Genomic DNA, 14,143 nt, shown 5'->3' with positions numbered 1-14,143 from the left:
CAACCATTCATCAACGTTCACCACGTCGCGATTAAAACAGTCAGAGGAAGGCTGAATGGGAGGGGGGGGGTCGATTTCTTTGTCAAAAGAAATCTGTGTAGCAGAAAAAAAGCAATTTATCTGAACATATATACTGTACTTTCTATCTAGTTTTAGATGTTCAAGAGGTCCATGTAGTTAGTCCCCACTAGACCTCCTCTCTAATGCTGCTGTCCAGTTAGTCCCCACTAGACCTCCTCTCTAATGCTGCTGTCCAGTTAGTCCCCACTAGACCTCCTCTCTAATGCTGCTGTCCAGTTAGTCCCCACTAGACCTCCTCTCTAATGCTGCTGTACAGTTAGTCCCCACTAGACCTCCTCTCTAATGCTGCTGTCCAGTTAGTCCCCACTAGACCTCCTCTCTAATGCTGCTGTCCAGTTAGTCCCCACTAGACCTACTCTCTAATGCTGCTGTACAGTTAGTCCCCACTAGACCTCCTCTCTAATGCTGGTGTGCAGTTAGTCCCCACTAGACCTCCTCTCTAATGCTGCTGCCCAGTTAGTCCCCACTAGACCTCCTCTCTAATGCTGCTGTACAGTTAGTCCCCACTAGACCTCCTCTCTAATTTGTAAGTCGCTCTGGATAAGAGCGTCTGCTAAATGACTTAAATGTAAATGTAAATGTAATGCTGCTGTCCAGTTAGTCCCCACTAGACCTACTCTCTAATGCTGCTGTACAGTTAGTCCCCACTAGACATCCTCTCTAATGCTGCTGTGCAGTTAGTCCCCACTAGACCTCCTCTCTAATGCTGCTGTCCAGTTAGTCCCCCACTAGACCTCCTCTCTAATGCTGCTGTCCAGTTAGTCCCCACTAGACCTCCTCTCTAATGCTGCTGTACAGTTAGTCACCACTAGACCTCCTCTCTAATGCTGCTGTACAGTTAGTCCCCACTAGACCTCCTCTCTAATGCTGCTGTACAGTTAGTCCCCACTAGACCTCCTCTCTAATGCTGCTGTTCAGTTAGTCCCCACTAGACCTCCTCTCTATAGTCCCCACTAGACCTCCTCTCTAATGCTGCTGTTCAGTTAGTCCCCACTAGACCTCCTCTCTAATGCTGCTGTTCAGTTATTCCCCACTAGACCTCCTCTCTAATGATGCTGTTCAGTTAGTCCCCACTAGACCTCCTCTCTATAGTCCCCACTAGACCTCCTCTCTAATGCTGCTGTTCAGTTAGTCCCCACTAGACCTCCTCTCTAATGCTGCTGTACAGTTAGTCCCCACTAGACCTCCTCTCTAATGCTGCTGTCCAGTTAGTCCCCACTAGACCTCCTCTCTAATGCTGCTGTTCAGTTAGTCCCCACTTGATCTCCTCTCTATAGTCCCCACTAGACCTCCTCTCTAATGCTGCTGTTCAGTTAGTCCCCACTTGACCTCCTCTCTAATGCTGCTGTCCAGTTAGTCCCCACTAGACCTCCTTTCTAATGCTGCTGTCCAGTTAGTCCCCACTAGACCTCCTCTCTAATGCTGCTGTCCAGTTAGTCCCCACTAGACCTCCTCTAATGCTGCTGTTCAGTTAGTCCTCACTTGACCTCCTCTCTATAGTCCCCACTAGACCTCCTCTCTAATGCTGCTGTTCAAATCAAATCAAATCAAATCAAATTTTATTTGTCACATACACATGGTTAGCAGATGTTAATGCGAGTGTAGCCCCAATGCTTGTGCTTCTAGTTCCGACAATGCAGTGATAACCAACAAGTAATCTAACTAACAATTCCAAAACTACTGTCTTATACACAGTGTAAGGGGATAAGGAACATGTACATAAGGATATATGAATGAGTGATGGTACAGAGCAGCATACAGTAGATGGTATCGAGTACAGTATATACATATGAGATGAGTATGTAGACAAAGTAAACAAAGTGGCATAGTTAAAGTGGCTAGTGATACATGTGTTACATAAGGATGCAGTCGATGTTGTAGAGTACAGTATATACATATGTATATGAGATGAATAATGTAGGGTAAGTAACATTATATAAGGTAGCATTGTTTAAAGTGGCTATTGATATATTTACATCATTTCCCATCAATTCCCATTATTAAAATGGCTGGAGTTGGGTCAGTGTCAATGACAGTGTGTTGGCAGCAGCCACTCAATGTTAGTGGTGGCTATTTAACAGTCTGATGGCCTTGAGATAGAAGCTGTTTTTCAGTCTCTCGGTCCCAGCTTTGATGCACCTGTACTGACCTCGCCTTCTGGATGATAGCTGAACAGGCAGTGGTTCGGTGGTTGATGTCCTTGATGATCTTTATGGCCTTCCTGTAACAACGGGTGGTGTAGGTGTCCTGGAGGGCAGGTAGTTTGCCCCTCTGATGCGTTGTGCAGTCCTCACTACCCTCTGGAGAGCCTTACGGTTGAGGGCGGAGCAGTTGCCGTACCAGGCGGTGATACAGCCCCACAGGATGCTCTCTAATGTGCATCTGTAGAAGTTTGTGAGTGCTTTTGGTGACAAGCCGAATTTCTTCAGCCTCCTGAGGTTGAATAGGCGCTGCTGCCTCTTCACTAATGCTGTCAGTGTGAGTGGACCAATTCAGTTTGTCTGTGATGTGTATGCCGAGGAACTTAAAACTAGCTACCCTCTCCACTACTGTTCCATCGATGTGGATAGGGGGTGTTCCCCACTGCTGTTTCCTGAAGTCCACAATCATCTCCTTAGTTTTGTTGACGTTGAGTGTGAGGTTATTTTCCTGACACCACACTCCAAGGGCCCTCACCTCCTCCCTGTAGGCCGTCTCGTCGTTGTTGGTAATCAAGCCTACCACTGTTGTGTCGTCCGCAAACTTGATGATTGAGTTGGAGGCGTGCGTGGCCACGCTCGTGGGTGAACAGGGAGTACAGGAGAGGGCTCAGAACGCACTTGTGGGGCCCCCTGTTGAGGATCAGCGGGGAGGAGATGTTGTTGCCCCCTCACCACCTGGGGCGGCCCGTCAGGAAGTCCAGTACCCAGTTGCACAGGGCGGGGTCGAGACCCAGGGTCTCGAATGCTTGGAGGGTTACTATGGTGTTGAATGCCGAGCTGTAGTCGATGAACAGCATTCTCACATAGGTATTCCTCTTGTCCAGGTGGGTTAGGGCAGTGTGCAGTGTGGTTGAGATTGCATCGTCTGTGGACCTATTTGGGCGGTAAGCAAATTGGAGTGGGTCTAGGGTGTCAGGTAGGGTGGAGGTGATATGGTCCTTGACTAGTCTCTCAAAGCACTTCATGATGACGGAAGTGAGTGCTACGGGGCGGTAGTCGTTTAGCTCAGTTACCTTAGCTTTCTTGGGAACAGGAACAATGGTGGCCCTCTTGAAGCATGTGGGAACAGCAGACTGGTATAGGGATTGATTGAATATGTCCGTAAACACACCGGCCAGCTGGTCTGCGCATGCTCGGAGGGCGCGGCTGGGGATGCCGTCTGGGCCTGCAGCCTTGCGAGGGTTAACACGTTTAAATGTCTTAATCACCTCGGCTGCAGTGAAGGAGAGACTGCATGTTTCCGTTGCAGGCCGTGTCAGTGGCACTGTATTGTCCTCAAAGCGGGCAAAAAAGTTATTTAGTCTGCCTGGGAGCAAGACATCCTGGTCCGTGACTGGGCTGGATTTCATCTTGTAGTCCGTGATTGACTGTAGACCCTGCCACATGCCTCTTGTGTCTGAGCCATTGAATTGAGATTCCACTTTGTCTCTGTACTGACGCTTAGCTTGTTTGATAGCCTTACGGAGGGAATAGCTGCACTGTTTGTATTCAGTCATGTTGCCAGACACCTTGCCCTGATTAAAAGCAGTGGTTCGCGTTTCAGTTTCCGCGAATGCTGCCATCAATCCACGGTTTCTGGTTAGGGAATGTTTTTATCGTTGCTATGGGAACGACATCTTCGACGCACGTTCTAATGAACTGCACACCGAATCAGCGTATTCCCAATATTCCCATCTGACTAATGCTGCATGTCCCAGTCCACGTGATGGAAGCAGTCTTGGAGTGTAGAGTCAGCTTGGTCTGACCAGCGTTGGACAGACCTCAGCGTGGGAACCTCTTGTTTTAATTTCTGCCTGTAGGCAGGGATCAGCAAAATGGAGTCGTGGTCAGCTTTTCCGAATGGGGCGGGGCAGGGCCTTATATGCGTCCGGAAGTTAGAGTAACAGTGATCCAAGGTTTTACCACCCCTGGTTGCTCAATCGATATGCTGATAAAATTTAGGGAGTCTTGTTTTCAGATTGGCTTTGTTAAAATCCCCAGCTACAATGAATGCAGCCTCCGGATAAATGTTTTCCAGTTTGCAAAGAGTTAAATAAAGTTCGTTCAGAGCCATCGATGTGTCTGCTTGGGGGGGGATATATACGGCTGTGATTATAATCGAAGAGAATTCTCTTGGAAGATAATGCGGTCTACATTTGATTGTGAGGAATTCTAAATCAGGTGAACAGAAGGATTTGAGTTCCTGTATGTTTCCTTCAGTTCCTGTATGTTCAGTTAGTCCCCACTAGACCTCCTCTCTATAGTCCCCACTAGACCTCCTCTCTAATGCTGCTGTTCAGTTAGTCCCCACTTGACCTCGTCTCTAATGCTGCTGTCCAGTTAGTCCCCACTAGACCTCCTCTCTATAGTCCCCACTAGACCTCCTCTCTATAGTCCCCACTAGACCTCCTCTCTATAGTCCCCACTAGACCTCCTCTCTAATGCTGCTGTCCAGTTAGTCCCCACTAGACCTCCTCTCTATAGTCCCCACTAGACCTCCTCTCTATAGTCCCCACTAGACCTCCTCTCTATAGTCCCCACTAGACCTCCTCTCTATAGTCCACACTAGACCTCCTCTCTATAGTCCCCACTAGACCTCCTCTCTATAGTCCCCACTAGACCTCCTCTCTATAGTCCCCACTAGACCTCCTCTCTATAGTCCCCACTAGACCTCCTCTCTAATGCTGCTGTCCAGTTAGTCCCCACTAGACCTCCTCTCTAATGCTGCTGTACAGTTAGTCCCCACTAGACCTCCTCTCTAATGCTGCTGTACAGTTAGTCCCCACTAGACCTCCTCTCTAATGCTGCTGTCCAGTTAGTCCCCACTAGACCTACTCTCTAATGCTGCTGTACAGTTAGTCCCCACTAGACCTCCTCTCTAATGCTGCTGTGCAGTTAGTCCCCACTAGACCTCCTCTCTAATGCTGCTGTCCAGTTAGTCCCCCACTAGACCTCCTCTCTAATGCTGCTGTCCAGTTAGTCCCCACTAGTCTCTATAGTCCCCACTAGACCTCCTCTCTAATGCTGCTGTCCAGTTAGTCCCCCCACTAGACCTCCTCTCTAATGCTGCTGTTCAGTTATTCCCCACTAGACCTCCTCTCTAATGCTGCTGTACAGTTAGTCCCCACTAGACCTCATCTCTAATGCTGCTGTACAGTTAGTCCCCACTAGACCTCATCTCTAATGCTGCTGTACAGTTAGTCCCCACTAGACCTACTCTCTAATGCTGCTGTACAGTTAGTCCCCACTAGACCTCCTCTCTAATGCTGCTGTCCAGTTAGTCCCCACTAGACCTCCTCTCTAATGCTGCTGTCCAGTTAGTCCCCACTAGACCTCCTCTCTAATGCTGCTGTCAGTTAGTCCCCACTAGACCTCCTCTCTAATGCTGCTGTCCAGTTAGTCCCCACTAGACCTCCTCTCTAATGCTGCTGTACAGTTAGTCCCCACTAGACCTCCTCTCTAATGCTGCTGTTCAGTTAGTCCCCACTAGACCTCCTCTCTATAGTCCCCACTAGACCTCCTCTCTAATGCTGCTGTTCAGTTATTCCCCACTAGACCTCCTCTCTAATGCTGCTGTTCAGTTAGTCCCCACTAGACCTCCTCTCTATAGTCCCCACTAGACCTCCTCTCTAATGCTGCTGTTCAGTTAGTCCCCACTAGACCTCCTCTCTAAGTGCTGTACCCCCACTAGACCTCCTCTCTAATGCTGCTGTTCAGTTATTCCCCACTAGACCTCCTCTCTAATGCTGCTGTTCAGTTAGTCCCCACTTGACCTCCTCTCTATAGTCCCCACTAGACCTCCTCTCTAATGCTGCTGTTCAGTTAGTCCCCACTTGACCTCCTCTCTAATGCTGCTGTCCAGTTAGTCCCCACTAGACCTCCTTTGTAATGCTGCTGTTCAGTTAGTCCCCACTTGACCTCCTCTCTATAGTCCCCACTAGACCTCCTCTCTAATGCTGCTGTTCAGTTAGTCCCCACTAGACCTCCTCTCTATAGTCCCCACTAGACCTCCTCTCTAATGCTGCTGTTCAGTTAGTCCCCACTTGACCTCGTCTCTAATGCTGCTGTCCAGTTAGTCCCCACTAGACCTCCTCTCTATAGTCCCCACTAGACCTCCTCTCTGCTGTTCAGTTAGTCCCAACTAGACCTCCTCTCTATAGTCCCCACTAGACCTCTCTAATGCTGCTGTTCAGTTAGTCCCCATTCTCTAATGCTGCTCCAGTTAGTCCCCACTAGACCTCCTCTCTATAGTCCCCACTAGACCTCCTCTCTATAGTCCCCACTAGACCTCCTCTCTATGCTGCTGTCCAGTTAGTCCCCACTAGACCTCCTCTCTATAGTCCCCACTAGACCTCCTCTCTATAGTCCCCACTAGACCTCCTCTCTATAGTCCCTACTAGACCTCCTCTCTATAGTCCCCACTAGACCTCCTCTCTATAGTCCCCACTAGACCTCCTCTCTATAGTCCCCACTAGACCTCCTGTCTATAGTCCCCACTAGACCTCCTCTCTAATGCTGCTGTCACGTTGCTCTTCTCTCCAGCCCCAGAACATTCTGTTGACCTGCGATGCTCCTCTGGGGGACATCAAGATTGTGGACTTTGGTCTGTCCAGGATGGTGAGCAGCAGTCAGGAGCTCAGAGAGATCATGGGGACCCCGGAGTATGTGGGTGAGTAGAGCAGCGAACACACAACCCCTGACCTGACCGGCAGCCATGTTGTTATTACCATCATGGTCACTCCAAGTCTTCAGAGGGGATAGTTAAAAAGTCATTTTTTCTTTTGCAGCTCCAGAAATCCTTAATTACGAACCAATTAGCACAGCAACAGACATGTGGTAAGTGACCTTTCACAGTATCTTAGTGCAGTTGTTCTTAAACCTCTCCTCGGGACCCCCAGACATTCCATGTGCTTTATATATTCCAGAGCTAGCACACCTGATTCAACGGGTCAAATTGACTAGATCAAACAGGCGAGGTAGTTCAAAGCTACATCAAAATTGTGAAACATTGAAGAGAGGTTTGAGAACCATTGTCTTTGTTCAACAGTATGTGGTATGGCTTGTGATTGATTGTTTTATCCAATAGCTTCTTTGAGACAGAGAGAGATACAATGTAAAACTTCACGTGTAAGAAAACAGATCCATTCCCTAGATGGGCTTTTAAAATCATGAGTTTATCTTAGAGAGAAAATCTTCAGCTCATTTCTAGTGGCTGTATATGCACTATATATACAAAACTGTGTGGACAACGCTACAAATGCGTGGATTTGGCTATTATAGTATAAAATCAAGCACACATCCATGCAATCTCCATTGACAAACATTGACCGTAGAATGGCCGGTACTGAAGAGATCAGTGACTCTCAACGTGGCACCGTTATAGGATGCCACCTTTCCAACAGTTTGTCAAATTTCTGCCCCGCTAGAGCTGCCCCAGTCAACTGTAAGTGATGTTATAGTGAAGTGGAAATGTCTAGGAGCAACAACGGCTCAGCCATGAAGTGGTAGGCCACACAAGCTCACAGAACGGGACCACCGAGTGTTGAAGTGCGTAGTAGAGGTCGACCGATTAATCGGAATAGCATGGTTGGTTGAGAGCCGATAAGACGGCAGCCCTCCCCTCCGGCGCCATCGTAATCAAGTTCTGTCTCTCTCTCTGGAGTAGAGGTCGACCGATTAATTAGGGCCGATTTCAAGTTTTCATAACAATCGATAATCGGCATTTTTGGACACCGTTCATGGCCGATTACATTGCACTCCACGAGGAGACTGCGTGGCAGGCTGACTACCTGTTATGCGAGTGCAGCAAGGAGCCAAGCTAATATGCTAGCCAGCATTAAACGTACCTTATAAAAAACTATTTTCACATAATCACTAGTTAACTACACATGGTTGATGATATTACTAGGTTAACTAGCTTGCCCTGCGTTGCATATAATCGATGTGGTGTCTGTTAATTTATCATCAAATCACAGACTACTTCACCTAACGGGGGATGATTTAACAAAAGCACATTCGCGAAAAAAAGCACCACTCTCCAAACGGTTATTTAACAAGCGCATTCGCACTGTCCTTGGAGGTTAGGATTTTATTTTTTACATTTTCCATAATTATGACATTACATTGAAGGTTGTGCAATGTAACAGGAATATTTAGACTTATGGATGCCACCCGTTAGATAAAATACGGAACGGTTCGGTTTTTCACTAAAAGAATAAACGTTTTGTTTTCAAAATGATAGTTCCCGGATTTTACCATGTTATTAATGACCTAAAATTTCTGAATAATTAAGTCTATGATTTGATATTTGATTTGACTGAGCAAAAGGCTGTGCATTTGCACATTTGCCAGCAGCTCTTTCTGATAGGCTTGAAGCTGTTTATGACTTCAAGCCTATCAACTCCCGAGATTAGGCAGGTGTAACCGATGTGAAATGGCTAGCTAGTTAGCGGGGTGCGTGTTAATAGCGTTTCAGTCAGTGACGTAACTCGCTCTGAGACCTTGATATAGTTGTCTAGGTTCCGTGGCTTTTGTGGAGCGATGGATGAAGCCTTCCCAGAAGAGTGGAGGCTGTTATAGCAACAATGTTCCAACATCTAGTGGAAAGCCTTCCCAGAAGAGTGGAGGCTGTTATAGCAACAATGTTCCAACATCTAGTGGAAAGCCTTCCCAGAAGAGTGGAGGCTGTTATAGCAACAATGTTCCAACATCTAGTGGAAAGCCTTCCCAGAAGAGTGGAGGCTGTTATAGCAACAATGTTCCAACATCTAGTGGAAAGCCTTCCCAGAAGAGTGGAGGCTGTTATAGCAACAATGTTCCAACATCTAGTGGAAAGCCTTCCTAGAAGAGTGGAGGCTGTTATAGCAACAATGTTCCAACATCTAGTGGAAAGCCTTCCTAGAAGAGTGGAGGCTGTTATAGCAGCAATGTTCCAACATCTAGTGGAAAGCCTTCCTAGAAGAGTGGAGGCTGTTATAGCAGCAATGTTCCAACATCTAGTGGAAAGCCTTCCTAGAAGAGTGGAGGCTGTTATAGCAGCAATGTTCCAACCTCTAGTGGAAAGCCTTCCCAGAAGAGTGGAGTCTGTTATAGCAGCAATGTTCCAACATCTAGTGGAAAGCCTTCCCAGAAGAGTGGAGGCTGTTATAGCAGCAAAGGGGAGGACCAACTCCATATTAATGCCCATGATTCTGGAATGAGATGTTGTACGACCATTGGAGTGTCCATATACTTTTGGTCATATAGTGTATATATATCTGTCTAACTGTTTGCCACTGTATGTATCTACCAGGAGTATTGGGGTGCTGACCTACGTGATGCTGACAGGTACCTCTCCCTTCCTGGGGGAGGACAAGCAGGAGACCTTCCTCAACATCTCCCAGATCAACGTCAGTTACCAGGAGGACGAGCTGGAGCATGTAGACCAGGCCGCCATCGCCTTCATCAAGCTCCTGCTCGTCAAAGAACCCCAGTGAGTAATGTGGTCATTGGGGGGGGGGGGGGGGGGGTTCTAAGCTGACATATGGAATTGCTTTAAGAAGGTCATACAATGGTTCATTTAGCTATTTGATTTAGAATTCAGAATTGTAGGTATAAAAAAATCTATATTTAACAAGTATTTGATAAAATATTGAATTTGGCATTTACTACTGTAACCCAAAGAAACACATTAAATAGCACATTCATGAATGCAAAACAAAGAACAGTCTTGAAGGATTTCCCACATATGCTTTGTTGGCTGCTATTCCTTCACTCTGCGGTCCAACTCATCCCAAACCATCTCAATTGAGCTATGGTCGGGTGATTGTGGAGGCCAGGTCATTTGATGCAGCACTCCATCACTCTTCTTCTTGGTCAAATAGCCCTTACACAGCCTGGAGGTGTGTTCGGTCATTGTCCTGTTGAAAAACAAATTATAGTCCCACTAAGCTCAAATCAGATGGGATGGTGTATCGCTGTTGTAGCTATGCCGGTTAAGTGTGCCTTGAATTCTAAATAATTCACTGACAGTGTCACCAGCAAAGCACCATCACACCTCCTCCTCCATGCTTCAACATCACACCTCCTCCTCCATGCTTCGCGGTGAGAACAACACATGCGGAGAGCATCCGTTCATCTAATATGCGTCTCACCAAGACATGGCGGTTCGAACCAAAAATCTCAAATCTGGACTCATCAGACCAAAGGACAGATTTCCACCTGTCTTCTTCTTGTTGGTGTCCTTTAGTAGTGGTTTCTTTGCAGCAATTCATCCATGAAGGCCTGATTCACGCAGCCTCCTCTGAACAGATGATGTTGAGATGTCGGAAATTGAACTCCATGAACCATTTATTTGGGCTGCAATCTGAGGTGCAGTTAATTGCCGATATCTGAGACTGGTCATTCGAATGAACTTATTCTCTGCAGCAGAGGTAACTCTGGGTCGTCCTTTCCTGTGGCGGTCCTCGTGAGAGCCAGTTTCATCATAGCGCTTGATGGTTTTTGTGACTGCACATGAAGAAATGTTCAAGTCCTTGAAATGTTCCGGATTGACTGACCTTCATGTCTTAAAGTAATGATGGACTGACCTTCATGTCTTAAAGTAATGATGGACTGACCTTCATGTCTTAAAGTAATGATGGACTGACCTTCATGTCTTAAAGTAATGACGGACTGTAATTTCTCTTTGCGAGTGGTTCTTGACATAATATGGACTAGGTATTTTACCAAATAGGGCTATATTCTGTATACCATTCCTCCCTTGTAACAACACAGCTGATTGGCCCAAACACATTAAGGAACGAAATTCCACAAATTAACTTTTAACAAGGCACTGTTCATTGAAATGCATTCCAGGGGACTACCTCATGAGGGTGGTTGAGAGAATGCCAAGAGTGTGCAAAGCTGTAATCAAGGCGAAGGGTGGCTACTTTGAATAATCTCAAATATAAAATATATTTGATTTGTTTAACACTTTTTTGGTTATTACATTATTCCATATTTGTTATTTCATAGTTTTGATGTCTTCACTATTATTCTACAATGTACACCTCCAGACCACAAACATCTATTCTATATACAGTAGGATAAGCCCCTTGGGGAATCAAATCCACATAATTTGTATTGAAAGTGCCATACTCGGTCAAACCAACCAAGCCAGTGGAGAAGGTGAATATGGGGGTAAAGGTTTCCAATGATTCCATGGCCTCACACAGTCCTTTCTCCCAACAGGAACCGTGCCACGGCAGAAGAGTGCCTGCAGCACCAGTGGCTCCAGCCAAAAGAGAAAAGGGAAGCCAAGGCGACAGTAGAGGTGAAAGAGACTATAAGCCCCACCAAGTGCACCTCTGAGCCAGCCAGCCCCGAGAACCCCATCAGGGGGGAGGAGGAGGAAGGCACCGAAACTGAGGAGTTGATCGTGATGGCAGCCTACACACTGGGCCAGTGCCGCCAGTCAACAGACAAGGAGGTCATGACCCCCGACCAGAAGGCCATCTCCAAACGCTTCAAGTTCGAGGAGCCCTTCAGCGCCCTCCAAGAGGTTCCTGGAGAATTCATCTACTGAAGGACTCGCACACACACATCTCATCCTCTACACTAGGTGGTCCTGGAGAGCTAGTGGTGGTGTTGGGTCTCCCTTCTGCCCTTCACTGACACACCAGATAATTCAGATCGTCACGGCCCTGATTAGTTGCTTAGTAGAATCAGGTGCATTAGTGATGGGTTGGAGCCAAAGCCTGCACCAACCAGTAGCTCGCAAAGAACCTGGGTGGAAAAACTCCTGCTCTTACATCTAGGGAAAAGCAGTTAAAAACATTGCACTTACAAACCACAAGAAACATCTCACACTTTTCTAACCCACCTCACGGTCTGAATTCGTAAACCAAACTGTTTTTTTTTGTCCCTTTTTCATATACATCCTGGCGTTTCTCTAGACTAAGCCTTGTTGTGACGTAACTCCAGAATGAGCCTTGTTGTGACGTTATTCCAGACTGAGCCTTGTTGTGACGTTATTCCAGACTAAGCCTTGTTGTGACATTACTCCAGACTAAGGCTTGTTGTGGCGTTACTCCAGACTGAGCCTTCTGTGACGTTATTCCAGACTAAGCCTTGTTGTGAAGTTATTCCAGACTAATCCTTGTTGTGACGTTACTCCAGACTAAGCCTTGTTGTGAAGTTATTCCAGACTAATCCTTGTTCTGATGTTACTCCAGACTGTGCCTTGTTGTGACGTTATTCCAGACTGAGCCTTGTTGTAATGTTACTCCAGACTAAGCCTTGTTGTGATGCTTTACTTTCTTTTTCTTTGGTGCCTTGCTGGGAGAATTAGAGATGGAATTGCATCTTTTTTGTCCATGTTTTGTCTGCCTTGTATTTTCTTTATGTTTAAGGTTATAGATATCGTCTGTATGGGGAAAGGGGGTTAATTTTATATATATATATATATAAATATATATATATAAATACATATAAAACGTTATGTTGATTTAAGAATATGTATATATGTATATTAATATGTATATATATATATTAATATGTATATATATATATTAATATATATATATTTATATTAATATGTATATATATATATTAATATTAATATTAATTTATATATATATATTAATATTAATATTAATATATATTAATATTAATATTAATATATATTAATATTAATATATATATATATAAATATATATATATAAATACATATAAAACGTTATGTTGATTTAAGAGTACGTCTCAAAATAATTCTGTTGAAAAAGCCATTGCACACGTTTGCCCCAGAACTGAAAACATCCCATGCATCTCAAATATGCATCTCAAATAATTGACACTTGTATATGCAGAGAGCGCTTGGTTTTCTTTCCTAAATCCCAAATAATAGGCATAGTCTCCATCAAACAAGAAGCTTCTTATTATGGGATGTTCTACTGTAAATAAAGATATATCTCTTAAACCTTTTTCTGAGTACCATTTGTTGTTTTTTATACTGAACTATGGCCTAGAATGAAGATGTATTTATTTCAGAGGAGATGATGCATGAACACACTGGCAGCTGTGCTCGCTGGGTGCTCCGCTCCCCTGGGTGTCTGCTCCCCTGGGTGTCTGCTCCCCTGGGTGTCTGCTCCCCTGGGTGTCTGCTCCCCTGGGTGTCTGCTCCCCTGGGTGCCCCGCTCCCCGCCCCGCTCCCCTGGGTGCCCCGCTCCCCTGGGTGCCCCGCCCCGCTCCCCTGGGTGTCTGCTCCCCTGGGTGTCTGCTCCCCTGAGTTCCCCGCTCCCCTGGGTGTCTGCTCCCCTGGGTCTCCGCTCCCCTGGGTGTCTGCTCCCCTGGGTGTCCCCCCTGGGTGCCCCGCCCCCTGGGTGTCTGCTCCCCTGGGTGCCCCGCTCCCCTGGGTGCCCCGCTCCCCTGGGGTCTCCGCCCCCTGGGTGTCTGCCCCTGGGTCTCCGCTCCCCTGGGTCTGCTCCCTGGGTGTCTGCTCCCCTGGGTCTCCGCTCCCCTGGGTCTCCGCTCCCCTGGGTCTCCGCTCCCCTGGGTCTCCGCTCCCCTGTGTGTCTGCTCCCCTGTGTGTCTGCTCCCCTGGGTGTCTGCTCCCCTGTGTGTCTGCTCCCCTGGGTGTCTGCTCCCCTGGGTCTCCGCTCCCCTGTGTGTCTGCTCCCCTGGGTGTCTGCTCCCCTGGGTCTCCGCTCCCCTGGGTCTCCGCTCCCCTGGGTCTCCCTGGGTCTCCGTCTGCTGCCCCTGGGTGTCTGCTCCCCTGGGTCTCCCTCCCCTGGGTGTCCCCTGCTCCCTGGGTGTCTGCTCCCCTGGGTCTCCGCTCCCCTGTGTGTCTGCTCCCCTGGGTGTCTGCTCCCCTGGGTCTCCGCTCCCCTGGGTCTCCGCTCCCCTGGGTTCCGCTCCCCTGGGTC

At 47.1% G+C, this 14,143-nt stretch overlaps 1 protein-coding gene across 1 annotated transcript in view; it reads left to right on the top strand.

Moving 5' to 3' along the window:
- Positions 1-12,707, top strand: part of LOC123990298 (serine/threonine-protein kinase 17A-like) — a 50,955-nt gene extending 38,248 nt beyond the window's left edge. The window contains exons 4-7 of the mRNA XM_046290891.1: positions 6,804-6,930; positions 7,049-7,097; positions 9,553-9,732; positions 11,472-12,707. Of these exons, the coding sequence (XP_046146847.1) occupies positions 6,804-6,930; positions 7,049-7,097; positions 9,553-9,732; positions 11,472-11,805 (690 nt within the window). The 3' untranslated portion in view covers positions 11,806-12,707. The remainder of the gene's footprint in view (positions 1-6,803; positions 6,931-7,048; positions 7,098-9,552; positions 9,733-11,471) is intronic.
- The last annotated feature ends 1,436 nt before the right edge of the window (positions 12,708-14,143 follow it).

The sequence above is a fragment of the Oncorhynchus gorbuscha genome, linkage group LG12 (assembly GCF_021184085.1).
Source record: "Oncorhynchus gorbuscha isolate QuinsamMale2020 ecotype Even-year linkage group LG12, OgorEven_v1.0, whole genome shotgun sequence".
NCBI lineage: Eukaryota > Metazoa > Chordata > Actinopteri > Salmoniformes > Salmonidae > Oncorhynchus > Oncorhynchus gorbuscha.
This window is presented reverse-complemented; position numbering and strand designations above follow the sequence as displayed.